At 44.8% G+C, this 27,243-nt stretch overlaps 1 protein-coding gene across 1 annotated transcript; it reads right to left on the reverse strand.

The window, feature by feature from the left end:
• LOC139559802 (apoptotic chromatin condensation inducer in the nucleus-like) lies at positions 1-27,243 on the reverse strand. The gene is made up of 17 exons (XM_071376162.1): positions 27,075-27,243; positions 26,099-26,164; positions 25,839-25,950; positions 25,596-25,657; positions 21,560-25,255; positions 19,761-19,910; positions 19,548-19,633; positions 6,074-6,131; positions 3,638-3,683; positions 3,346-3,494; positions 3,043-3,183; positions 2,619-2,805; positions 2,221-2,474; positions 1,889-1,996; positions 1,478-1,772; positions 1,293-1,393; positions 1-1,135 (listed from the first exon to the last, which is right to left on the reverse strand). The coding sequence occupies exons 1-17, from the start codon at positions 27,210-27,212 to the stop codon at positions 815-817; spliced, it is 5,970 nt and encodes a 1,989-aa protein (XP_071232263.1). The 5' UTR covers positions 27,213-27,243; the 3' UTR covers positions 1-814.

Below are 27,243 nucleotides of genomic sequence, written 5' to 3' on the forward strand. Positions count from 1 at the left end.
TTTTTCAAACGTATTTTTTTATTTATTTGTACATTCACCACTTACAGGGGTAAACCAAAAACCAAAAAAAAACAATAAAGTAATCTTTAATAATGATTAAAAACAATATTAAATCCGCTTGTGTGGAGTTTTAATACGCACCCCTTTACCAGTCTGCGTTGACCGGGGGGGGGGGGGGCAGAGGCAAAGGATGGACAGAAAGAAGCGTATAGAAGATTATAACCTCTTGCAGAGAATATAGTCTCATCTTTCAAACTATACAAAGACAGAACTTTGCGCAACACCGTCAGTCCTCCATCAAAGTGGAGGACGGCAGACTGACTGGGACAGCACGCAGCCATGACAAAGCACCCCACAGAAACCAGTTGTGGAATACACAACACAGGGTAAGGAGACAAACCGCTGTGTGTGTATGCATAGAACTCTACATAGAGCACTTACTCTTCAGATATGCATGGGAGGGAAGTAAGGGGAAAAGGGTTGGTTGCCAATCTGCCAAGAATATTTTAAAAACTAATAAGAATATATTTAGGCAAAATGAACACATATAAAATCTAAACTTTCAGACTGAAGCAAGACAGACTGCAGTCTGGGGGAAACACTGCTCAAACCATGGTCCCTGTGTGTGTGTGTGTGTGTGTGTGTGTGTGTGTGTGTGTGTGTGTGTGTGTGTGTGTGTGTGTATATATATATGTCTGTATGTGTGTCAGTGTGTGTGTGTTGGTCCTCTGTAGGGTCTTAGTTCTAACAAAGTACATGTAGTGATGGGGAATGGGGGGTTATTTTAAGACAGTTCCAGCCACAACAATTCCCTCTAGCGTCGTCTGTCACGAGGTGGAGGATCACTGCGGCTGCGAGAGCGTCTGCCCACCCCTGCACTGTTGCCCCCTGGTCTGCGGTGGCTACTTTCTCTGCGTTTGTCACCCTCTCTGTCTCGGTCCCTGTCTTTGCCCCTCTCCCTGTCTCGCTCTCTGTCTCTGTCCCCCTCGCCTCTTTCGCCCGATGCGCTACTCCCTGCTTTTATTTTATCTTTGCGCTCTTCCTCCCTTTTCTTCTCCTCCTCCTCTTGCTGCTCCTTCCTCCTCTTCTCTCGCTCCTTCCTCCTCTCTTGTCGAGCTACTTCCCTCTGTGTAAACTGACCACAAAGAGACAGAACATGGGAGGATGTTAAGAGTGGATTGTGAACAATTTAAAATCAACACTTTCAACAAAATGTAAGGAAGGATATGTGGACCCCATATCATCAATAAGAAATATTTTTCAGATAGTTGAGTTTTGTGTATATATCTGACCTGCTCTTCTGTGAGGGGGAGCCAGTATATACAAGGGGCTGCTTTGGTTTTATTGAACAGGTCATCCAGCAGTTTGGCAGGGGCTTCCTCTGCAGCTTTCTCTGGAGACACAACACAAACAGAAAGCGTAAACGTACAGTTGACCCGACAGGGCACAGCTCTAAACCACCATCACCACTCTTTACCTTTCTTGTCCGTCTTCCTCTCCTTGCGCTTCCTCTCTCTGGAGCGCGATCGTCTGGGGCCCGCCTCCTCTCCAGGTTTTCCGGGACCAAAGTCCCGGACCTTGTCCCTGTCCCACTCCCTCTCCGCCCGGGTCCTCTCCCTGCGCTCCATTTCACGCTCTCGCTCCGCCCACTGGTCACGCTCGGGCAGGAGAGGGGGCAGGGCCGCCCCCCGACCTCGGCCAGGCACCAACGAAGCCCCCCGCTCCTCCTCGCCAGCCCCCCCAGGGGGTGGCAAGCCTCTGTGGAAGTCAAGCTACAAACACACACACACACACGAGGGGGAAGGTTACCATAAGGAACATCATAAGCACTGGGAAATGATATGCATCATCACGTAGGGCAGAACTACAAGGGACAAGTTAGTCTCACCTCCTCTTGCTGACTGAAGTCCACACTGAGGAACTTGGGGTTGCTCTGAGGCCATTTCACCCCATGTAGTGCTGCACGAGTGGCCACTGCCTCCTCTGCACTGGAGTACTGAAAGAAAAGGGAGAGCAAGAACGGACATCCATTAGGAACATTGAGGCTTGCCTTAGATAAGACACAGAAAATAGGAAGATGTAGGAGGAGTTCTGAGCTGCATCTAAAATGACACCCTATAGTCAAGTGCACCAGCTTTGACCAGAGCCTCCTATGGCTGGTTAAAAGTAGTGCACTATATGGGGAATAGGATGTCAGTTGAGACGCAGACAGAGACGTACGGTGACGTAGCAGTGAGATTTGATCTTGTCGATCCAGAAGCCGTCCTCCTGCACGGTGCCAGTCCTGCTGAGCAGCTCCTTCAGCTGACCCAGGGTAAACGGCCGAACCAGGTTGGACAGGTGGACGATGTTGGACACTTTGCCTCGTGGAGGAGAGGGCTGCTTGGCCGTGCGGACAGGGTCGTCTATGGTGATGGACACGCCAGACTTCTGCTGGCTGATGGAGCGACGGATCAGGGTGTCACTTGGGGTCACTGAACAGATGAGACCAGAGAGATACATCAACCTGATAACTCACAACATATCAAAAGGCTAGAATCTAGCCCAGGGTTATCAGAGGTTTTGAGAAATCTGATAAGATAATTAAGTTGATCTTTAAATTTGGATCCATCTATCACCTGTGTTCATCTCCATGTCATGGATGGGGGGAGAGGGGGATCGTGTCTCTATGGAGTCTCTCTGGAATGAGTCGTCCATCTTCTCCTCTCTGTCGCTTTTAACCTCCACTCCATCCTCTCTGTCTTCTATGTTTTCACTCCTCTTGGACTCCTTCGGTCCATTCTCCTGGGTCTCGGACAGGACCACCTACATACAGCACATTGGAAGTGGGTGGGGTAGAGGAGGCGGCACACAGATGTGCCATTCATAAGACATTCACAATGTAATACGTTTGGGTCAATTATGAATGTTAGCCGTTATAGTAAATCTTACTTTAACGCACCTTTCAAAATGATTGCCGCAAAAACAATTTCCAGTAATACATTATTACTTCTTGAATCAAGAAATATACAGTCCACAGAACAGGCGAAGTAGAACCCTGACCTGTGTGACAGTGCGTCTGATCTTGAAGTCTTGCTCGCCCTGCTCCCTGTCCTCCTCTCCCCCAGAGAGGTGAGTTTCCTCTGGGTGCAGATCCACCACCGCCTCCTGTCCTGGACTCAGCCTGATGTCTGGGATCAGAGACTGGACAGCGCAATCAATATATTACAGATGGGAGGTGAGAAGCTTCAAGACTCAACAGATAGTAAAAAGTTTGTCAGTATTCATTATCATGCTGTGTTTGGATAGATGGTTTGTAATATGTACAACAGTATATATTGCAGTGTAGTGACGATGATACTGTACCTTCAGAGAGTCTGTGGTGATGCTGATGGATAGTTTCCTGGCTGTGACTGCAGTGCTGGAACCCCACCTCCTCTTCCTCCCGGGCCCGGCCCCGGCCCCAGACTCTGCCTCGCCCTCTGCACTGACGACACCTGGAGAGGCCTTGCTGCCTGGAATACAAAGGATGATTGCACTACTGGCCAAACGCGAACGCAAGCACCTCATCTATAATTGTCTCTCACCCACACGCACAGGCCAACTCAACTAAAAACGACATCTACCGACTGAGCCGAAGAAAACAAAGTATACTCACTGCTAAGGGAGATCCTACGGGCTGTGAATGCCTTTGGTGTCAGACTCTGAAACAAAAATAAATAAACACACCCCAAAGTACAGGGGAAAGGTGAGAGGCAGAGATGGAGAGGTGCATAAACAGACTGAAGGGAAGACAGGACAAGAGAGAAAGTGTGGGTGAACAAGGGAAGAGAAACTAGGTGAGAGAGACTGCTACTCCAGTCTAGGTCACTTTCCATCTCAACATATTAGTCAAACAATGAATAGCACCAGTAATATTGAATCTCAATATATGGCTCTCAATAGCACACTGCAGTGAGCAGACAGTGGATAACATCTTCGCTTGGTCTCAAAACAGTGTGCATTGCTTTAAGATATGTTGTAATATTAATGACTGGGGGCCCAAATGTCAGTTTGTTTGGTGTAGAAAGATTTTCAGGGATGGAGCCACAGTCTCTATCACACATACAGAAAGACAGATAGTAGCCTGATGGTAATACTGCAGTTTAAATTCCTTAGAATTAAATAGCTCACATTTCATTTCACTTTCATAACAGCACATCTTAATGGTGTAGCTGGTAAACTACGTGGCTGCCAGGATTACTGGGCCATAAAGCAAGACTATAATATTGGGTGGTTTACAACAACTTTCATTCAAAAATGTCAGTAGGCATAAATATGTAAATTAAATCATTTGACATCTATGTCAGAGTCAATTCCCCCATTTTAGGCTAAAAGGAGGGAGTCGACTGAAACTATACATTTTCTAAATATTGTGTATTTCTTTGTAGAAAATAACATTGAGAAAATTACTACTTATTCCCTGGTACCACTGACACCTGATCCTTACTGGGTTGGATATGGCCCAATCTCGACTGCATGTACTGTATCTAGGCAACAAGGGTCCAATCAAAGGTGGTTGTGAAGTTTGGGTGGAAATCTGACAGCTGGTTGGCAGGATGGGCTCTGTAGATCAGTGGGGGTGGGACTTGAGTGGCTTTTGGAAACATTTTGGGGTCAAGTCCTTAGCGCTTAAGCATCAGTCTTTCAGATCTTTGTCATGCTTTTGTTGGGATACTGCCCGGCTGAGGTTTAATGGAGATGGGATAGTCAATGTTGAACAAGAGTAACTCCAAAAACTAGCAGGGGCATAGTTCAGCAGACAGTCTGTTGGGTGCTAAGTAGTAGCAAAAAAAGGGACCCAATTGGCAAGTACCTTTTCCAGCCAACAATCAGATGTTTGGTAGTGAGTCCAAAGAAATGCTGAAGACCATTGAGAAAGTTATCAAATGTCCGAGATCATGACTTTGAAAAACAGCCACGAAGAGAAGACCCAAGATGTCCTCATGACTCATCAGGTTTATTTGGATCTCATTCTGAATAGGTGGAGAACACCCAAAATGTCCTTTCTCAGAGAAACCATTTAGTCCAGAAAAAAAGATTGATCAGTTAAAACGGTCTACGCAAGTCCATTGAGCAGCACATTCATCTGTAGGTGGTGAGAAGAAAAATGTACTGCAGCAACCCCGTTGGAAGCCATCCACAGGCATGTCATCGAAGGATTTGAAACAGTCTTATTGAGTGTCGGCCTCATCTCCCCTCAGACCCATTGTGAAGTGAGGTTGTATGTGGCCATACAGGTGGTGTATGAGCCAGTTGAGCCAGTCGCTGGCGTTAGAGACGAGATCAGTCATCCTAAACCCTCAGCCCATTAGTCCAATCAAGTGCCATCTCCGTGGCAACATGGCCTTTGTTGCCACAGTTGTCCCACTGCAGTGCAGAATCAGGGGCCTATGTGTGGGATACCCAGGGCTCTTGGGGACATTGGAACAGGTGCAGCAGTAGTAGTGGCAGAAGTAGTATGCAGGTACCATTAGGGGCAATGGAAGAGGCATGAGCACCTTTATAACAAAGCAATCAATGGGGTTTTAAACATCAGCCACAGTAAGAGCATCTCCCCTGCTGCTTCTGTCTGAGACAACATCAGCAAAGGGTCAAAAACACAGCTACAATTGGTTTTTTACTAGCTCATCAAACCTCTTTTAAAAAAGGGTCAGGTTAACCAAACCAGTAAGTAAATATTACAAATAACAGATTGTTACTTTTTACTTAGAAATGTTTGAAATGTGCTTCTTATTTCTTATCACTATCACATTTTCAGGACCTAAAAGCACTTAATTGTCTACAATGATATGGGGTATAAAGCAAAATTGAAACAAGAGACATCATTTAACGGGAGAAGAGCACAGATGTGCCCAATATCACAACCTAAAAACTATGACCAAAAACAAACACCCAATTTCTAATTCCTAACTAAAGTGGTTAGGTTTGATGGCTGACAACTGGAGGGAGGTCTCCTCACAGGTTGGCCAGTGACAGTCCAAGCCCGGAGCACAGCCCTCTTTAGAGAGCCATGGTACAGCGAGGATGTCCCAGTGTTCCTCCGTGGCCTTACCTCCTCACTGCTCTCAGGAGCCCGCTCAGGCTCAGCCATGGCAGCCTCCTTCACCTCCCTATGGAGACAATGAAAGAAATAAAGAAGAGGAGTGATGGAGAGATAGAAGGATGAAGAGACAGGAGGATAAAGAGGGGGTAAAGTGTGGTTCCGGTTAGTTGCAAAAAGGTATTCAGAACAACGGGGTCCAAAAATATGCAACAAAGAGGGATTTCAGACCCTAGTTACATGTGGCCGTAAATGTAACTTTATTCCCTGTTTATGGACTTCTCTCTAGCATGTTGACCTTGAACTTAAGCATGAGGAAAAGCAGGTAACAACAAGATACAAGTTTGGGGTGGAGATCAAAGAAATAGAGGTGTCTACAGATAAGACGTATCCTGACCTCGACTTACAGTACCAGTCAAAAGTTTGGACACACCTGCTCATTCAAGGGTTTCTTTATTTGTACTATTTTCTACATTATTAGAATAACAGTGAAGACATCAATACTATGAAATAACACATACAGAATCATTTAGTAACCAAAAAAAATGTTTACCAAATCATCATATATTTGAGATTCTTCAAACAGCCACCCTTTGCCTTGACAGCTTTACACACTCTTGACATTCTCTCAACCAGCGTCATGATAGTCACCTGGAATGCATTTCAATTAACAGGTGTGCCTTGTTAAAATTTCATTTGTGGAATGTCTTTCCTTCTTTATGCTTTTGAGCAAATCAGTTGTGCTGTGACGGTAGGGGTGGTATACAGAAGATAGCCCTATTTGGTAAAAGACCAAGTCCATATTATGGCAAGAAAAGCTCAATTAAGCAGAGAGAAACGACCGTCCATCATTACTTTGAGACATGGTCAGTCAATACAGAAAATGTCAAGAACTTTCAAAGTTTCTTCAAGTGCAGTCGCAAAAACCATCAAGCGCTATGATGAAACTGACTCTCATGAGGACCACCACAGGAAAGGAAGACCCAGAGTAACCTCTGCTGCAGAGGATAAGATCATTAGAGTTAACGGCACCTCAGATTGCAGCCCAAACAAATACTTCAGAGTTCAAGCAAGACATCTCAACAACAACTATTCAGAGGAGACTGAATCAGGCCTTCATGGTCAAATTGCTGCAAAGAAACCACTACTAAAGGACACCAATAAGAAATAGAGACTTGCTTGGGCCAAGAAGCATGAGCAATGGACATTAGCCGGTGAAAATCCAAATTTGAGATTTTTGGTTCCAACCGCCGTGTCTTTGTGAGAAGCAGAGTAGGTGAATGGATGATGACCCAACACACCTCCAGGCTGTGTAAGGGCTATTTGACCATGAAGGAGAGTGATGGAGTGCTGCATCAGATGACCTGGCCTCCACAATCACCCGACCTCAACCCAATTGAGATGGTTTTGGATGAGTTGGATCTCAGAGTGAAGGAAAAGCAGCCAACAAGTGCTCAGCATGTGTGGGAACTCCTTCAAGACTGTTGGAAAAGCATTCCTCATGAAGCTGGTTGAGGGAATGCCAAGTGTACAAAGCTGTCATCAAGGCAAATGGTGGCTATTTTGAAGAATCTCAAATATACTTTGCTTTGTTTAACACTTTTTTGATGATTTCATATACATGTTATTTCATAGGTTTGATGTCATCACTATTATTCTACAATGTAGAAAATAGTACAAATAAAGAAAACCCTTTTGACTGGTACTGTATACACAGCAATAGTTGAATAGAATGGCATTGACTAGAACACAGCATATACAATGAAATGAGTAAAACAGTATGAAAACATTATTAAAGTGACCAGTGTTCCATTATTAGGTTCCATTAATAAAGTGACCGGTGATTCCATGTCTATGTACATAGGGCAGCAGCCACTAAGTCACAGGGTCAAGTAACCGGGTGGTAGCCAGCTAGTGATAGTGACTACATTCAGGGCAGGGTACTGGGTGGAGGCTGGCTAGTGATGCCTATTTAACAGTCTGATGGTCTTGAGAAAGAAGCTGTTTTTTAGTCTCTCGGTCCCAGCATTGATGCACCTGTACTGACCTCGTCTTCTGGATGATAGCTACGTGAACAGGCCACGGCACGGGTGGTTGATGTACTTGATATTTTTGGCCTTCCTGTGACATCGGGTGTTGTAAGTGTCCTGGAGGGCAAGCAGTGTGCACCCGGTAATGCGTTGGGCAGACCTCACCACCCTCTGGAGAGCCATGCGGTTGCAGGCGGTGCAGTTGCTGTAGCAGGCGGTTACGCAGTCCAACAGGATGCTCTCAATGGTGTATCTGAATATCTGATGCTCTCAATAGTGTAAAGTTTGTGAGGGTCTTATGGGCCAAGCTGAATTTCTTCAGCCTCCTCACCACAATGTGTGGGTGGACCATTTCAGATTGTCAGTGATGTGTACGCCAAGAAACTTGAAGCTTTTCACCTTCTCCACTGCGGCCCCATCGATGTGGACGTGCTCCCTTAGCTGTCTCCTGACGTCCACAATCATCTCCATTTTTTTTATGTCGAGGAAGAGGTTATTTTCCTGGCACCACTCCGCCAGGGCCCTCACCTCCTCCCTGTAGGCTGTCTCGTCATTGTTGGTAATCAGGATTACTATTGTGTCGTCTGCAAACTTCATGACTGAGTTGGAGGCGTGCGTGTCCTAGGACCAGCAGCCTGTCAGGAAGTCCTGGATCCAGCAGCACAGGGCAGGGTTAAGACCCAGGCCCCCAAGCTTAAAGATGAGCTTGGAGGGTACTATGGTGTTGAAGGCTGAGCTATTGTCAATGAACAGCATTCTTCCACAGGCATGCCTCGTCCAGATGGGATAGGACAGTGTGCAGTGCGATGGTGATTGCATCATCTGTGGATCTATATGCAAATTGAAGTGGGTCTAGGGTGTCAGGTAAGTTGGAGGTGAAATGATCCTTAAATTAGCCTCTCAAAGCACATCATGATGACAGAAGAGAGTGCTACAGGGTCAGTCATTTATAGTGCTACAGGGTCAGTCATTTATAGATCAGTTACCTTTGCTTTCTTGGGTACAGGAACAATGGTGGACATCTTGAAGTAAGGTATAGGGAGAGATTGAATATGTCCGTAAACACTCCAGCCCATTGGTCTGCGCATACTACGAGGACGCGGCTAGGGAGGCCGTCTGGGCCAGAAGCCTTGCGAGGGTCAACTCGCTTAAAATGTCTTACTCACATCAGCCAAGGAGAACGATAGCCCACAGTCCTCGGGGGAGCTGCCCACAACAGTGGCACTGTGTTATCCTCAAAGCGGGTGAAGGTGTTAAGCTTGTCTGGGAGCAAAACATCGGCGACGTAGCTGGTTTTGCTTTGTAATTTGTGATTGTCTGGAGTCCCTGCGACACACGTCTCGTGCATAAGCCGTAGAATTGCAACTCAACTTTGTCTCTGTAGTGACGTTTTGCCTGTTTGATTCCCTGACGGAGGGCATAAATGCACTGTTTGTATTCAACCATATTCCCAGTCACCTTGCTATGGATAAAAGCGGTGGTTCGCGCTTTCAGGTTTGCGCGAATGCTGCCATCTATCCACGGTTTTTGGTATGGGTAGGTTTTAATAGTCACACTGGGAACAACATCCCCTATACAGTGCCTTTGGAAAAATATTCAGTCACTGAGTTCTTCAGTACGGGCCATTCTACAGCCAATGTTAGTCTATGGAGATTGCATAGCTGTGTGCTCGATATTATATACCTGTCAGCAACGTGTGTGGCTGAAATAACCAAATCCACTAATTTTATGGGGTGTCCACATACATTTAGCCATGTAGTGTATATCTGACCATTTTATAAATATTATAATTGCGTAATATGACCGCATTAAGAAAAAAAAACGCTCTCCCCGGCATCCCAAGACGAATGGTTTTGACCGCTAAAGCTCCACTGCTTTGATTGGTGTAATGTTTAATTTGCTCCATTGCTCAGGCAGCCAAGTGGCTACAAGGCTGTTTGGCTCATCGCAGTCGCAAAAATAACTTCGCAACAGTTTCTGCTAAAGAATGCCATGCTGGTGGGTGGTAACATTAAAATAAAACCCAGCTCTGAAACTAAAACGTAGGCTGACATTTTTTCATGTCATATCATAGGAAAAGACACCACAGTCACACACATTTGCACAAAGTAGGCAGTTCGGATGTCACTTCAAGCCCAAATATATCATACTTTAACTAAAACTATGATTTATTGACGTAAAACCTTTGTGCAACATCATGGGTAAGCTCTGGCCATTGTCTTGCAGCTCGAAAAAGTGGATTTCTACAGGTGTGGGCATTTATTATCAAAACGTGTAAAATGTCTGAATCGGGCCCTATTGGAATAGGATATACAAGCAATATGATAGTGTCCTGTTCATACATAAGGGCCTGCCTAACAGGGTAATCCATACAGATTGGTGTAGCAGAGAAGAGAATAGAGGTGTAACATTAGCAGCAACTTATACATATGACAAAAATAAGGCATGAATCCCTTATCTGCACATTTGCTTTTTGAGCATTCATTTCCATGACAACAAAACTCAAAGATAAAATATTAGAACTATGTTTTGTGCTAAATCAAATCCCAGAACTTATTCTATTAGAATGTAATCATGATTATTAGCATGTTAAAAAATGAATTTGATATGAAATGAGAGGTAGGCTTTCAAAATAGCCAACACCTGTATGCTTGTGATTGCCATTCGTGCATTATCTATTTCCAATTCATGCAGATTCTGGGGTAACTTTTTTGTTGTATGAATGGAAAAGAAAAGCAGGGTATTTCGGGAATATACTACTCAAGTGCAATCCCCTTTCACTTGGTTGATTCATTCTGTCAAGGAGCGGCACAGTACAATGAGAGCGGTGACCGAATGTCCCCCATACACCTCCCGTCCACATTACACACACTAATACTTCACCCGGACAACTCTGCTGCGTCATTAAAATGTAAGAGCGCAACATTTATCGCTACAAAATTGCAATGCGTTCTAAAAAAGACATGGACGTGAAACGTCGCTACAATGCAACACCGCAAACGGTCTGTTGATATAAAAATCCCAGCGCCACGACGACCAGTCTTTTCTCTTCCTACCTCACGCTCACCGGCTTTTAATCCCCTCGGACAGCATTTTTACCGAACCTGGTAGACAAATATCTCGGTCAGATTAAATGATACAAGCTTTGCGATACATTCTGCTGTTGGCCAAAGCAGTGCATTGTTATCGGTTACAACCAAAACATACACGCAGCACAGCCATATTGAATATAATGAAAAATGAGACTGAGGAAAAAAGGACCCTCATCTCCTCTGGATGAGGCTTCCAGGCAAATTGGCTTCCAGGCAGTCTCATTAAATGCCTGACAGGAATTGTATTAACCTGGCATTCTTGAGGACAACCCATTTACAAGGGGGTCAAGCAGTGCATGGTGTAACGGTTTATTGTTATTTTCTTGCCGTTTTATAATTTGCGGCTTAAGCAACAATAAAACAATTAAAATGTTTACATTGATTGTTTGGAGGGCAAAAATTAAAAGTCTTGCACAATCTTAAAGGGTGTTATTGTTAGCAAATTTGAACATTCAATCTACAGTTGTAAGGCTATACATAGTTTTATATTTTAGTAAATACTGTTTTCTTTAGTTTTTCCCTGTTCCCAATTTTTACAGAAAATCTACAAATATAAAAATGTTCTAAGTCCACAAAAATGCTTAAACCATACCAGGAGACTACTTTGGATGTCTGGGAACAACCCCCCAAAATTATTGGAGGGTGTAGTTGCCCTATAATTCAATTGCGCCTAGCAAGAGTGTTGGCTAACAGCGTTGTGATTGGCTATCTGTGTTTTTGTACCGTACAATGTAGGCTACATGTGATAGCAGAGTTTGCAAAACAAACGCCCCGCAATTGATACAAATCAGTATGATATCATTCTGCCAGGTTGGCCTTCTTTGCAGTCAACATTTAATTGGGAAGGTTTTTTGGAAAAGCCTTGAGAAATGCTAATTCAAACAGTCCATGTTTACTGAATTGCAAAGATTAAACCAAGACTTCGAAACAAACTTTTTGAATACTTGGTTTGCATACCCATTGTTGTTTGAATAAATCGTGATTAAAAAAGCCAATTGTTAACCAACACGAACGTGACCAGCTACATTTTTTTCACTGGCACCCTAGCGACTAACTAAAAATAGGTGTCGCAGTGTCAAGTCAAAGGGTCGCAAATGCAAGTGTTCACAGTTTCAAACCCTGCATAACGCACAGCCTAATTTTTGACTTTGCGCAATGTCACCGAAAAGAATGGAGGCGTGCTTAATTAGCCACCTGTATTTGTTTGTTTCTGATTTCAATGCTTGACACATGTAACATGAAATACCTCACAAATTAAATGTTTAAGTGTTACTGAAGTTATTACCTTGTAAAACGACAGGGGAAATTCTCAATTTAATTTCGTGCTTGTTTTATTATTTAAATGTTTAACATGATTTACATCATTCAAGTCACAAGTGTGTCCCGAAGTTGATCGGTTTATTTGATCCCCTTGCCACTCTTAAAGTCACCCTCAGTTTCATCAGCAACACATTACAACTGAGGGCCTCTGAGCGAGTTGGTAGGGGCTAGGGGCTGGTTTGGGATTCACAAATGCACTCCCCTTCCACATGAATTTGGACAGTGAAGCATAAAATAATAATTTGGCTCCAAACGCCAGCATTTTGGATTTGAGATCAAATGTTTTATATGAGGCGACAGTACAGAATGTCAACTTTTATTCTAGGGATTTTCCTATATCTGTTTTACCGCAAAAAAATAAATCTAGTAACCCAATTAAAGAAATATTAAGCAATTCATTTATAGTATATTAAAAAAGTCAAAGATTTAGTATTTGGTTCCATATTCCTAGCACACAATGACTACATCAAGCTTGTGACATCAAACTCATTGGATGCATTTGCAGTTTGTTTTGGTTATGTTTTTCCAATAGGAACTGAATGGTGAATGATTTGAGTAGATGAGACGTTTCTGAATACTTCTAAATTCCTCCTGATAATTCCATGATTAAGAAAACCAATGAATGATGATGATGGGGAAGGTTACAGACTACAACAAAACATGATAATCTCTCATCATTACCAATAACAGGGGAGTATAGCATTTTGGGGGGGTATAATTTGTGCCTCTGTACGCCTTCCTACTCATCATTATTCACGATTCATTCATGATTATCTATAATCATGGTAGCATACACATTAATACAGAAGTATTCAGAAACATGTTATATTGTTACGTACAATAAAAGTGACTAAAATGACAATACATCACTCACTATTCAGTTCCTATTGGGAACAATATAATCTGAAACACAATCAAAACAAACTTGACCTAGTCAAGGAACATGGGACCAAATTCCAAACGTTTGACTATTTTAATACACTAGTGATGTGCGGGTTGACTCATAACTCGCAGTCCCCCGTGGGGCGGGCGGGTTTAGGGTAATAAAATACTGTGTGGATGAAGGGCGGGTGGGTGGCGGGCAGGTTGAATAAAGATAATTCAATATCTTAAAGAAATCCATAACTTAGGGCTTACGCACTGGCATTAGTGTGTACGACTAAGCTTTTGGGCTATGACTCTACACAAGCCAAATAGTCTACACGCCAATCGTCAAATGCTTTTGGGAAAGAGCAGAAAACTTTTACGTTGATCCACAAGGGCAAAAATGACAACGTCAGGAGTTTAATTCAATAACAGTAAAGCTGCGAAATGGAGAGTTGAAGATAAAGATAAAGGGAGGGCCAGAAAAGTAATGTTTGGGAAAAACGTGGTGAAGTGGTAAAAAGAGTATTATAGCAGTGCCGGTTATGTTATGTGTGATGATTGTGAGACACTATACAAATTCGACAGTTAAAAGACAGGAACTTCAAATAGGCCTATGGCACATAAAGGGAACTGTAGCCTAATGTTCATACGGGTTAAATGGAAACTGAAATCTGTACACTGACTGTAGGTCTATAACCGGTCACATAGCATTAATATTAACTTATGCAGCATTAACAATTTCTTTCAGTAAAATGATACACCAAATGTAGGCAACAATTATTATTATTATTTTTAAAATCGGGAACAGCATCTTCAGAGAATGGTAATGCAGGGTTAGCACCTCTACAGACGGCATCTCATTATCAGCATCATAAAAGCTCATAAAAGCTCCCTAAATGTCTTTGCTCTGTGAAAGAAGCAGAGATGACAGAAAACATTACCAATATCAAGTAGACAGAATGCTTCAATCGATTTATGACATTCTGGTGAGCACGGGTTTATTTTTTACTCTAAATCTAAATACTCTGCATCTAATTATAGAAAGTTGATAAACAAAGCCTACCAAAATGTCAGAAATAACCAGAAACATCTAAATCAGACAAAACAAATCCTGCACCCCGTGTAAAAAAATAAATGTACACGCTGTCTCTGACTGTAGCGTACAGCGCATTTTCTATGTTAGCGTGTTAAGGTCGGGTACAGGCCTCAGAATTTCTCTTTATCACAAATAATCGGGTGGTTGCGGATGGATTACTAGCAATTGCGGGCGAACAAACAGCTGACCCATGCACCACTATAATACACTAGAAGGGCCCAATTCCGATTTAGGAAATTAAACCTTTCCTACACACGCCTTTTCTACGCACTTCTCAGAAGTTGGTATTCAGACTTACATAAGAATAGACTGACGAGTTTCAGAAAAAAGTCATAGTTTATGGACATTTTGAGCCTGTATAATCGAACCCACAAATGCTGATACTCAACTAGTCTAAAGGCCAGTTTAATTGCTTCTTTAAATCAGAACAACAGTTTTCAGCTGTGCTAACATAACAGCAAAAGGGTTTTCTAATGATCAATTAGCCTTTTAAAATGATACACTTGGATTAGCTAACACAATGTGCCATTGGAACACAGGAGTGATGGTTGCTGATAATGGGCCTCTAGATATTCCATACATTTAAAAAGAAAAACCTGCCGTTTCCAGCTACAATAGTCATTTACAACATTAACAATGTCTATACACTATTTCTGATCAATTTGATGCTATTTTAAAGGACATTTTTTGCGTGCTTTTCCCTCAAAAACAAGGACATTTCTAAGTGACCCCAAACTTGTGAAAGGTTGTGTGTGTGTGTGTACACACACACACACACCCACGCTGGGGGAAACATGTCTTTCTCTGTTCAGCTGTCCGACCCTTTGGGTGAATAAACTTGGTTTGAGCTTTTATATTTGTCTGTCAGGTTCTAACTAACATGGTAAAACCTAACATATTGATAATCCTTGAGATGTTTCTACAACTTGATTGGAGTCCACCTGTTGTAAAGTAAATGGATTGGACATGATTTGGAAAGGCACACACCTGTCTATATAAGGTCCCAAAGTTGACAGTGCATGTCAGAGCAAAAACCAAGCCATGAGGTCGAAGGAACTGTCCGTAGAGCTCAGAGACAGGATTGTGTCAAGACACAGATCTGCTGATGGGTACCAAAACATTTCTGCAGCATTGAACGTCCCCAAGAACACAGTGGCCTCCATCCTTCTTAAAGCGCTCTAGAGTTCCTCTGTGGAGATGGGAGAACCTTCCAGAAGGACAGATTGACGGAAGCCACTCCTCAGTAAAAAGGCACATGACAGCCCGCTTGGAGTTTGCCAAAAGGCACCTAAAGACTCTCAGACCATGAGAAACAAGATTCTCTGGTCAAGATTTAACTCTTTGGTCTGAATGCCAAGAGTCACGTCTGGAGGAAACCTGGCACAATCCCTACAGTAAAGCATGGTGGTGGCAGCATCATGCTGTGGGACTGGGAGACTAGACAAAATCGAGGCAAAGATAAACAGAGAAAAGTACAGAGAGATCCTTGATGAAAACCTCACCCAGAGCACTCAGGCCCTCAGACTGGGGCGAAGGTTCACCTCCCAACAGGACAATGATCCTAAGTACACAGCCAAGACAAAGTAGGAGTGGCTTCGGGCCAAGTCTCTGAATGCAGGGATGCAAACTGGTGAGGGCCCAAAAAGGTCACACTTTTTTTGCACTGAAACATGTAAAAGAAATCCCTGCTATGGGGACAAAAATATGATCTACATTATCAGTGTCTGTGTGTAAAATAAAAAGTGGTTAATTTGAACCTAACTCACAGCAAAAAAAAAGAGAGAAAGCAATCCAATAATATTTGTTGCCCAGACTTTACAGCAAATGACACCCAAGTCTTGGGGGAAAAAAGAATACACTAACATTGCAATTAGCCATGACAGCCTTTATAATAGAACGCCTGTGACCACACACATCTAAATATCGCACTTGGGAAAAAAACATCTTGAAGTAGAATGAAACAAACAGGCATTCTATTTTTGCTCTATTATAGTGGCCACTATAGTGGACATCAATCAAATGCACAAGGTTACATGTGTGTAAAAATAATATTCACTGAGTTAAAAAAATGTAATAATCCACCCTCACTCACACCTATTACTGTCAAGTTCAACACAACAAAAGCAATATCTTCGGGCTACACTGCACATTATTACACTTTCTGCCTGTGAACATCTGTTCTACAATGTGATACCCTTTGTTGGCATATTTGATCTCTTTCAGTACACCTGGAATACCCCTTTTAATCCACTGTATTGAAAAAGAGAGAAAGTGTGTGGTGTTCCTTTCACCTCTATAGTAGCATCCAGCTTAAGCCAGGCCCAGCTCCAGCTCCAGCTACACTTGATCCCTGAATCCACTTGTTTAACAAGCAACGCCTCATTTTCGCCTAATTCTCTCATTCTGAAAATTAACCACATACTGTAGAGGGAAAACATTAGTTCAGAGATAGTAGTTAGTTCGTTAGCTAGTAAACATTTCACAGATTGCCAGAGTCATAACTTGAGGAACAGCATGGAGTCGTATTGCAGTTAATACTATAGCGAATTGGTTAGGTTACTAACGTTAGCTCATCTGATATTGTAACGTTAGCTGTCTGACTTTATTAGCCAGTGAATTTTCACACCATGAACTCAATTATTTTATCAGTTAAGTTGGCTAATGTTGCTCAACATTTCTCTGGCTAGCTAACGGAGAATTCGATCCAGCTAGCAAGATACTTAACAATGCAAACAATACTTGTTCTACCACACTTTCTCCCTCACCTCAAGCTTTCCAAATGCCAGTTGTTTTTCGGTTACAGCTCATGAAGTACGCTTCATCACCTTATAACCCCCGTCTCTGTGGGCAGGCTTCTCACCTACCTCTTCGTTATCGTTCAGGGGACGCGCGGCTACAACTGGCAAACTGCCTTTCCACTCTCCTCTGTCTTTCCAGAGTGCGCGCTGGTGCTGTAACTAGCAAATTGGTTGTCTCTTCAGTTGCGTGCTGCCTTGTGCTTTTATGTGAATGATTGGCTGAGCCTTGGATACAGCAAGTATTGCTCTAAACGCGCATCACTCATTCGCTTACAGCCAGCAGTGATCCAAAGCCCCCCCCCCCAAACTTTCCTCATCGAATTTACACAAATCACGTAGGTGACCTATTTTGGATTCAAAACACGAAATTCTAGCCCTCACCCTCCGATCCAACAAGTCCCAGACGTGCTCAAAGGGATTGAGATCCGGGCTCTTCGCCGGCCATGGCAGAACACTGACATTCCTGTCTTGCAAGAAATCAGCCATACTGCTCGTTTTGTGCGTGGTGGCATTGTCATGCTGGAGGGTCATGTCAGGATGAGCCTGCAGGAAGGGTACCACATGAGGGAGGAGGATGTCTTCCCTGTAATGCACAGCGTTGAGATTGCCTGCAATGACAACAAGCTCAGTCCGATGACGCTGTGACACACCGCCTCAGACCATGACGGACCCTCAACCTCCAAATCGATCCAGGCCTCGGTGTAATGCTCATTCCTTCGACGATAAATGTGAATCCGACCATCACCCTTGGTGAGACAAACTACGACTCGTCAATGAAGAGCACTTTTTGCCAGTCCTGTCTGGTCCAGCGACGGTGGGTTTGTGTCCATTGGCGACATTGTTGCCGGGGATGTCTGGTGAGGACCTGCCTTACAACAGGCCTACAAGCCCTCAGTCCAGCCTCTCTCAGCCTATTGCGGACAGTCTGAGCACTGATGGAGGGACTGTGCGTTCCTGGTGTAACTCGGGCAGTTGTTGTTGCCATCCTGTACCTGTCCAGCAGGTGTGATGTTCGGATGTACCGATCCTGTGCAGGTGTTGTTACACGTGGTCTGCCACTGCGAGGACTATCAGCTGTTCGTCCTGTCTCCCGTAGCGCTGTCTGAGGCGTCTCACAGTACGGACATTGTAATTTATTGTCCTGGCCACATCCGCAGTCCTCATACCTCCTTGCAGCATGCCTAAGGCACATTCACGCAGATGAGCAGGGACCCTGGGCATCTTTCTTTTGGTGTTTTTCAGAGTCAGTAGAAAGGCCTCTTTAGTGTTCTAAGTTTTCATAACTGTGACCTTAATTGCCTACCGTCTGTAAGCTGTTAGTGTTTTAACGACCGTTCCACAGGTGCATGTTCATTAATTGTTTAAGGTTCAATGAACAAGCATGGGAAACAATGTTTAAACCCTTTACAATGAAGATCTGTGAAGTTAATTGGATTTTTACAAATTAGCTTTGAAAGACAGGGTCCTGAAAAAGGGATGTTGATATATAAACGCAACATGTAAAGTGTTGGTCCCATGTTTCATGAGCTGAAATAAAAGTTCCCAGACATTTTCCAAAAGCACAAAAATATTATTTCTCTAAAATGTTGTGCACAAATTTGTTTACCTCCCTGTTAGTGAGCATTTCTCCTTTGCCAAGATAATCCATCCACCTGACAGGTGTAGCATATCAGGAAGCTGATTAAACAGCATGATCATTACACAGGTGCACCTGGTGCTGGGGACAATAAAAGGCCACTAAAATGTGTAGCTTTGTCACACAACGCCACAGATGTCTCAAGTTTTGAGGGAGCGTGCAACTGGCATGCTGACTGCAGGCCTGTCCACCAGAGCTTTTGGCAGAGAATGTAATGTTCATTTCTCTACCATAAGAGAAATTGGCAGTACGCCCAACCGGCCTCACAACCGCAGACCACGTGTAACCATGCCAGCCCAGGACGTCCACATCCGATTTCTTCACCTGCGGAATCGTCTGAAACCAGCCACCCGGACAGCTGATGAAACTGAGGAGTTTTTCAGTCTGTAATAAAGCCCTTTTGTGGGGAAAAACTCATTCTGATTGGCTGGGCCTGCTTCACCAGTGGGTGGTTTGGCACCTCACCAATGGCTGCACCTCTGCCCAGTCGTGTGAAATCCATAGATTATGGACTAATGAATTTACTTCAATTGACTGATGTCTATAAGAACTGTAACTCAGTAAAATCGTTGAAATTGTTGCGTTTATATTTTTGTTCAGTATATGTGTGTGTGTGTGTGTCTTTTGCAGCAATTTTGTAAACAGACCTTGTAGTGTCTGTCATTTCCTCCTCTCCCTCGCTGTCCTTCTTCTGCTCATTGACTTGTCCAGTAGGTATTCCAACGAACGGTTTCTGATGGTCATAAAAGGGGGGTAGTGTTAGAGAGGGGAAGAACAATTTTGTAAAAACAAGGGGAAAGAATAAAGAGATGTAGAGATTTGTAAAGAATAAAGAGACTACAATTTAAATCTCAGCTGACCTTGCCGTGTCTGGCTCCATCGATGGTCATGTCCTTCTCCCCAGATACTCGATTTTTGCGCTGGGGGGCTTTTGGGAACTCCTTTGACTCCTCAAGTTGACTAACTGTCTCCTTATCCTGGGATATGGTTCTTGTCTGAGGTTTCTCATGCTAAAGGATAGAGAACAGGTCAATGAACTGTGTATTGGGCAAAATATCATACATTTGAGCAGGTCGAGTCACAGTTCAAAGCATACATCCCTTATTTAACCAACATATGGTTACAATAAACATTATGTGAGTTTGTGTTTTGGCATCATTGTCTCCTTAAGTTGTCTGCTTGTCTACTAGGCTATTAAGTAAAAAAGACATTACATGACAACAGACTTAATAATCACTTAATTTTATCACCACAATTGTGTGATATATAAGTAGACCTAAAGAGATTCCAGCAAGAGCCCACCTAGGGGTATACCATGTACTTTATGACAACATACAGTACCAGTCAAAAGTTTGGACCCACCTACTCATTCAAGGGTTTTTCTTGATATTAACTATTTTCTACATTGTAGAATAATACTGAAGACATCATGTAGTAACCAACAAAAAAAAAGTGTTAAACTTAAATATTTGAGATTTTTCAAAGTAGCCAGCCTTTGCCTTGATGACAGCTTTGCACAATCTTGGCATTCTCTCAACCAGCTTCATGAGGTAGTCACCTGGAATGCATTTCAATTAACAGGTGTGCCTTGTTAAAAGTTAATTTGTGGAATTTCTTTCTTCTTTAATGTGTTGGAGCCAATCAGTTGTGCTGTGACCAGGTAGGGGGGTATATAGAAGATAGCCATATTTGGTATAAGACCAAGTCCATATTATGGCAAGAACAGTTAAAATATGCAAAGAGAAACGAAAGTCCATCATTACTTTAAGATCAGTCAATGCGGAACATTTCAAGAACTTTGAACGTTTCTTCAAGTGCAGTCGCAAAAACCCCCGGGCACTATGATGAAACTGGCTCTCATAAGGACCGCCACAGGAAAGGAAGACCCAGAGTTACCTCAGCTGCAGAAGATAAGTTCATTAGAGTTAACAGCCTCAGAAATCAACAATTAACTGCACCTCGGAAATTGCAGCCAAAATAAATGCTTCAAGTAAAAAGCACATCAACTGTTCAGAGGAGACTGTGTGAATCAGGCCTTCATGGTCGAATTTCTGCAAAGCAACCACTACTAAAGGACACCAATAAGAAGAAGAGACTTGCTTGGGCCAATTAACACAAGCAATGGACATTAGACCGGTGGAAATTTGTCCCAAAAAAGTGTGCAAAACTACATGATTGCATATGTGTTATTTCATAGTTTTGATGTCTTCAGTATTATTTCACAATGTAGAAAATAGGAAAAATAAGGGAAAACTCTTGAGTAGGTGTACCCAAACCTTTGACTGGTACTGTATATTCACACTGAAATATCCCCTTTCCTCCATCTTTCACAACTACAGAAAAACATGTTCTTCATAAATCAGAAACCGTTCTGGTAAACATCTTGAACATTTTGATTTGATCATTTGGACAAGGTTCCCTTGAAACATGAATGAAATAACGTCTTCTGATCTCCAATGTACCATTGATTGTCACTGCTTGGGTGGTCCTGTCAAACCTAGGCCCTGACAGAATAAAAAACAAAAACAACCAAAAGAGAAACCTAAAAAGAAAATCAAAGTACTACATGGTTAATGAACATTACTTTCCCATATTGCTGTTTGGGTTTGATCATTGTTATTCCACTGACTGAGTGAAAGAACACCTATAGACCACTCACCTTTCTACCACTGGGAGTGGTGCGGGTTTTGCCCTGGGAGGACGAAGATGAACCAGACGAACGTGAGGAGGATGACCCAGAGTCAGAATCTGAGGAGTCACTAGATGAGGACGCTCGTCTTCCCCGCTTCTCTTGTTTCTTTTGACTTCTCTCCCTTCCCCGGTCTACATTGCCCTCTTCCGGTGGGGGTGAGGGAGGTACCACAGATCCTGCTGGACCCGAGGGGACGTTTCCTGCATCCACCCCTTTAGTGCCTCTGGCTATCTCTCCCACTTCCTGTTTGTTTGTCTCCTTATCTGCTAGGACATGCTCCTCTGACACAAGCGCCTTAGCCTTTTCTTCTTCAGGACTCTTTCCTGGTGTGGCAATCACTGGGGTCTCTGGCCTGGTCGTGTCTGACGTGTCTGCTGCAGTTGGTCCAGAAACAAGGAACCCCTGTCTTGCAGGCATCTGTGATGCTGCCTGTCCAGCAGAAAGCTTGGGCCCCTGCAGAGTACTTTCCTGCTCTTGTTCCCCAGGTTTTCTTGGGGACTGGAGAGCTGAGGCCTGAGGATGGGGGCTGTCAGAGAATGTACGGGGCCTCTTGATGACCAGGGATGCAGAGCAAGATGGGGACAGAACTGGGGGGTCTCTCAAGAAACGGAACTTCTTGAAGGAGGACTGGGGTGACAGAGGCGTTGCTATAGTTGGTGACAGGGGCGTACCAGATTCAGCTGGCTGGTTGTCTCTCGATGCTGTTTGGGGTAGGGATGGCACGTGGGGCTCCCCACCCTCCTCTGTTGCCGCCATTCTACCTGCTCCTGTGGAGAGGGGAGGAGTGGGCAGGGGGGTAAGACCAATCTCACGACCACGTTTCCATGGAGGAAGATGACTCTCCCTCTCAGCCACCATAGCCCTTTCCTTATCTTGTTCCAAAACACTCTCCCTCTCTTCTTTTTCTCTCTGCAGGGCCTTCTGTTCTAAAGCCCTCTCCTTCTCCTCTCTCTCACGTTCCAAAGCTTTTTCCCTCTCCACTCTTTCTTTCTCCATAGCTCTTTCTTTCTCAAGGGCTTTCTCCCTTTCAATTATTTCTTGGTGCAAAGCCCTTGCCTTCTCCTCCCTATCTTTCTCCCTCTCCTCCAGTTCCCGCTCTAAAGCTTTCTGCCTCTCTAGCTCCAGCGCTTTCTGCCTCTCCTGTTCCCGCTCCAGCGCGGCCTGCCTCTCCTGTTCCCGCGCGGCCTGCCTCTCTAGCTCCAGCGCGGCCTGCCTCTCTAGCTCCAGCGCGGCCTGCCTCTCTAGCTCCAGCGCGGCCTGCCTCTCTAGCTCCAGCGCGGCCTGCCTCTCAAGCTCCAGCGCGGCCTGCCTCTCAAGCTCCAGCGCGGCCTGCCTCTCAAACTCCAGCGCGGCCTGCCTCTCTAGCTCCAGCGCGGCCTGCCTCTCTAGCTCCAGCGCGGCCTGCCTCTCTAGCTCCAGCGCGGCCTGCCTCTCTAGCTCCAGCGCGGCCTGCCTCTCTAGCTCCAGCGCGGCCTGCCTCTCTAGCTCCAGCGCGGTCTGCCTCTCTAGCTCCAGCGCGGTCTGCCTCTCTAGCTCCAGCGCTTTCTGCCTCTCTAGCTCCAGCGCTTTCTGCCTCTCTAGCTCCAGCGCTTTCTGCCTCTCTAGCTCCAGCGCTTTCTGCCTCTCTAGCTCCAGCGCGGTCTGCCTCTCTAGCTCCAGCGCTTTCTGCCTCTCTAGCTCCAGCGCTTTCTGCCTCTCTAGCTCCAGCGCTTTCTGCCTCTCTAGCTCCAGCGCTTTCTGCCTCTCTAGCTCCAGCGCTTTCTGCCTCTCTAGCTCCAGCGCTTTCTGCCTCTCTAGCTCCAGCGCTTTCTGCCTCTCTAGCTCCAGCGCTTTCTGCCTCTCTAGCTCCAGCGCTTTCTGCCTCTCTAGCTCCAGCGCTTTCTGCCTCTCTAGCTCCAGCGCTTTCTGCCTCTCTAGCTCCAGCGCTTTCTGCCTCTCTAGCTCCAGCGCTTTCTGCCTCTCTAGCTCCAGCGCTTTCTGCCTCTCTAGCTCCAGCGCTTTCTGCCTCTCTAGCTCCAGCGCTTTCTGCCTCTCTAGCTCCAGCGCTTTCTGCCTCTCCTCCTGTTCCCGCTTCAAAGCTTTCTGCCTCACTAGCTCCAAAGCTTTCTCCTTCTCAACTCGCTCTTGCTCCAAAGCCTTTTCCCTCTCTATACGCTCCATCTCCAATGCTTTCTCCCTCTCCAACTGTTCTCGCTCCAAGGCTCTCTCTCTTTCCTGTCTCTCTCGCTCCAAGGCTTTCTCCCTCTCCACCCTTTCTTGCTCCAACACTCTCGCTGTCTCCACCCTTTTTTGTTCAAGAACTTGCTCCCGCTCAAGAGCCCTTTCCCTCTCCTCCCGCTCAAAAGCTTTAGCTCTTTCCCTCTCCTCTCTCTCTTGCTGCAAAGCTTGCTCTTGTTCCATGGCTCTCTGCCTTTCTAACTCCACAGCCTTCTCTTTCTCAAGCTCAAGGGCCCTCTCTCTTGCCACAGACTTCTCTCTCTCTTCTGCCAAAGCTTTCTCTCTTTCCTCCCGCTCTTGTTCAAGATCTTGCGCCCTCTCTCGCTCCAAAGCTCTTTCCCTCTCCTTCCTTTCTGCCTCCAAGGCTTTCTCCCTCTCTCGCTCCAAAGCTCTTTCCCTCTCTTGCTCCATGGCACGCTGTTGCTCAAATATTCTCTGTCTTTCCAGCTCCACGGCTCTAAGTCTCTCTTGCTCAAGGGCCTTTTCTCTTTCGCTCTCTGCCTGCAGCTCCCTTTCCTTGTTTTCTTGTTGCCATGCAGAATCTCTCTCTTCCATTATAGTGGGCCTAAGCACACTCACAGGAACTTGACTGTGGGATAGATGGCCTCCAAGGACACCCTGGTTGGTAACTGGAATCAGACTGGGGAAGGGCAAACTGGCTGCAGCATTGGCTGTGTGGGTGATGGCAGACACTGTGCCCTCTTGAGGACCTCTACCAGGAAATATTGTTGCAGTTGCAGCATTGTTGTCCTGCCTTTCTGCCTCCCCACGTCCATGCCACCCAACTCCAGAGAAAGCGCCTTCTGATGCCATCTTGCGTGCCAGCAGGGTCAGTGGGCCAGGCTTGCGCTCTGCGTTGCTTTGTGGTTCTGGACTGCTACTACGACTGCCACTGCTAGAGGAGCCAGAGCTGGAGGTACTGGAAGTACGCTGCCTAGCCGGGAGCTCACCTGGACTAGGGGGGCTTTGTTTAGGGGTATCAGGCAGTGGGAATGATAACTCTGGGGGAGGGGAGGGAGGAGGGGTAGGCTGTCGAAGCTGCGGAGACAACAGGGGGGGGATGTGCTGTGGGGGTTGGCGGGATCCTTCAGACCTCTCTCTTGCTAGCTGGCCTCTTGGTAGCTCTCCTAGATTCCTCCTCCTGGCACCGCTATCCCAGTCCTCATCCTCGCCATCCTCGTCACCTCCGTCGCTGTCATCATCGCTATCTGCTGGGACTTGGCTAGAGGTTGGGACTCTCTCCGGGCGCTGCTCACCATCAGCTACACACACAGACAGAGAGGCAACGGCAGCAGGGGCAGAGGTAGGCGAGGTAGAGGCAGGTGGACCAGACACATGGCCGTCTTTGGCCCTGTGTCCCTCTCCCTCGCTTGCGGGGCCTGCTAGTCCCTCTCCCTCGGAGGGGCCAAGTGGCTTGTGCTGGTCAACCAACACGGGTACATCATCCTGATGAGGATGGAAAGGGAGATGAGATTGAGTTTGTTGCAGGACTATGCCAGAGTCCCTCCCATATGTGCAATTGTTCAGGCATACATTAAACTGCATGCAAGATTGTGTTAATCATGCAAGATTCTCAGACATGCAAGCTTCTCTCAAACATGCAAGTTGCACAACAGGGGTGTATTCATTACACAGATTCTGTTTGCAAAAGGAATGAAAACGGGGAGGGACCTAGCTGAATTTGCCCATTAGAAACTCTTGTTTTAGTTACAAAATGGAATGTAAAGGGAAAAATTATTACGCCCCTGTTAAACAGAAAGAATACAGCAATTAGTCTGCAACTAACCTGGTCTGGGGCAGCACAGGCAGAGCTGTTATTGCCCTGTGAGTGGTCCTCTTGGTCTGTATCTGGAAAAACATAGTAGTGAAATGTAATGAGACAAAGTACCCTGAGCAGGAGATGAGTAGCTGACCTGATTTGATTTATAAAGGAACCGTGCTCAGTACAGGCATAGAACTGACATGTAAACTACCCAGGCTTAAACCCCAAGCCAATACGTAAACGTGAGGGAGTAAACTGCCAACTTACCATCATCTTCGACTGCTTCCCGGGCCTCTTTCTCAAGACGCTGCCTCAAGAGCTCCTGCTGTTTTGCCAGATACTGCTTAATGAAGCTATTCTGGCTCATCTCTTCACCAATCTGAAATAATCAGACAGACCATAAGAATTAAAATCCTTGCCCATAACCATCATATTGAAGTAGTAATTAGAGAAACTGACAAATATCTACACATGGAGCTGATTGAATTGTTATGGTTCATGCAACGTCTTCATACAGTAACTCTTACCTGGGAGTTTGGCTGCAGTCCTATGTGATGGTGTGAGGTTCTCTGGAGGTTCTCCAGCATGAGAGCCTGTCACAAACATAATACATGATCACACACACAAAACAGTAAACAAACTTTCACACACGAAATTATGAATTGTTGTATGTTGCATCTGATAATCATGTTAAGCTAGTTACATGATGGGCTCATTAGAAAACATTCACACTAAGAGGGCAGACAACCACACCGAAGTTATTCCTTTAACAAATTCAATATCAAATATTCGTAGTAGCAGAAACATATACTGTCCGATATCGACTAAATACAAATAATTGTAACGTTATTTATTTTCAACTGAGAGGTAGCTAGTTAGCTATATTGATTAAACTAGATTTGAAAACGACAATGGTTGCTAGCTAGCTGTTGCATCTCAAGCTGCTTGCAATTCACTTGGATTGCTAACATTACATCTTCTAATTATACAAAGAAGGAATAATTCCTCGAAGATCCGGGCACCAGAACGTTTAGATTACTTTAATTAATCCATGAATTCCTTCATTCATTATTTTGTTTACTACGCCTCCCAAAGCTTGCAGTAGATAGCAAGCTACTTTACAGGCGCGTCCACGTTGTATAACCTCCCCCCAACTCGTGCACACCAACAAAGCGCGGACCGTGCAGACGACAAAACTACCAGTAGCTAGCAGCTAACGTTAGCTACCAGCCGTGTCTCACATAAACAACAAACGTCCATTTAAACTTTGGTTAACAACTTATTCAACAAACAAGCCATTTCAAATGGTAGAACATAGCACAAAGCTTCCAACGACGACAAAACATTATCAGAAAGTAAACAGCACACAGTAATTATTTTTATTTTATTTTTTAAACTAGGCAAGCACTCCGGCCTGCAAGGCAAGCATCGGCCAGTCTCTAGCAACACCGAGGTTTAGCCACTGCAGGTTACAAACGACCTCAAATTCTTAACAAAACTCACCCCTTTGAGCCTCTTAATGAGAGCATTTTTCTGTCCGCTTTTAGGAAGCCCCCGCTCCTCCAAAGCAGCTTTCAAATCCGCCACCCGTAGAGATTGTAGCGGCCTCCCGTCCAGTGTAACGTCTTCGAGGTCCGCCATTTTCCCTTTCCTCACTAATTCGCTTCAGCAA

This window comes from Salvelinus alpinus, chromosome 30, assembly GCF_045679555.1.
Source record: "Salvelinus alpinus chromosome 30, SLU_Salpinus.1, whole genome shotgun sequence".
NCBI lineage: Eukaryota > Metazoa > Chordata > Actinopteri > Salmoniformes > Salmonidae > Salvelinus > Salvelinus alpinus.

Coding starts and splice junctions, on each gene's coding strand:
- LOC139559802 (XM_071376162.1), bottom strand. CDS start 27,212: ATGGCGGACCTCGAAGACGTTACACTGGACGGGAGGCCGCTACAATCT. Junction 25,658..25,838: donor GGAAGCAGTCGAAGATGATG/GTAAGTTGGCAG, acceptor ATGTTTTTCCAG/ATACAGACCAAGAGGACCAC. Junction 1,773..1,888: donor ACTTCAGTCAGCAAGAGGAG/GTGAGACTAACT, acceptor GTGTGTTTGTAG/CTTGACTTCCACAGAGGCTT.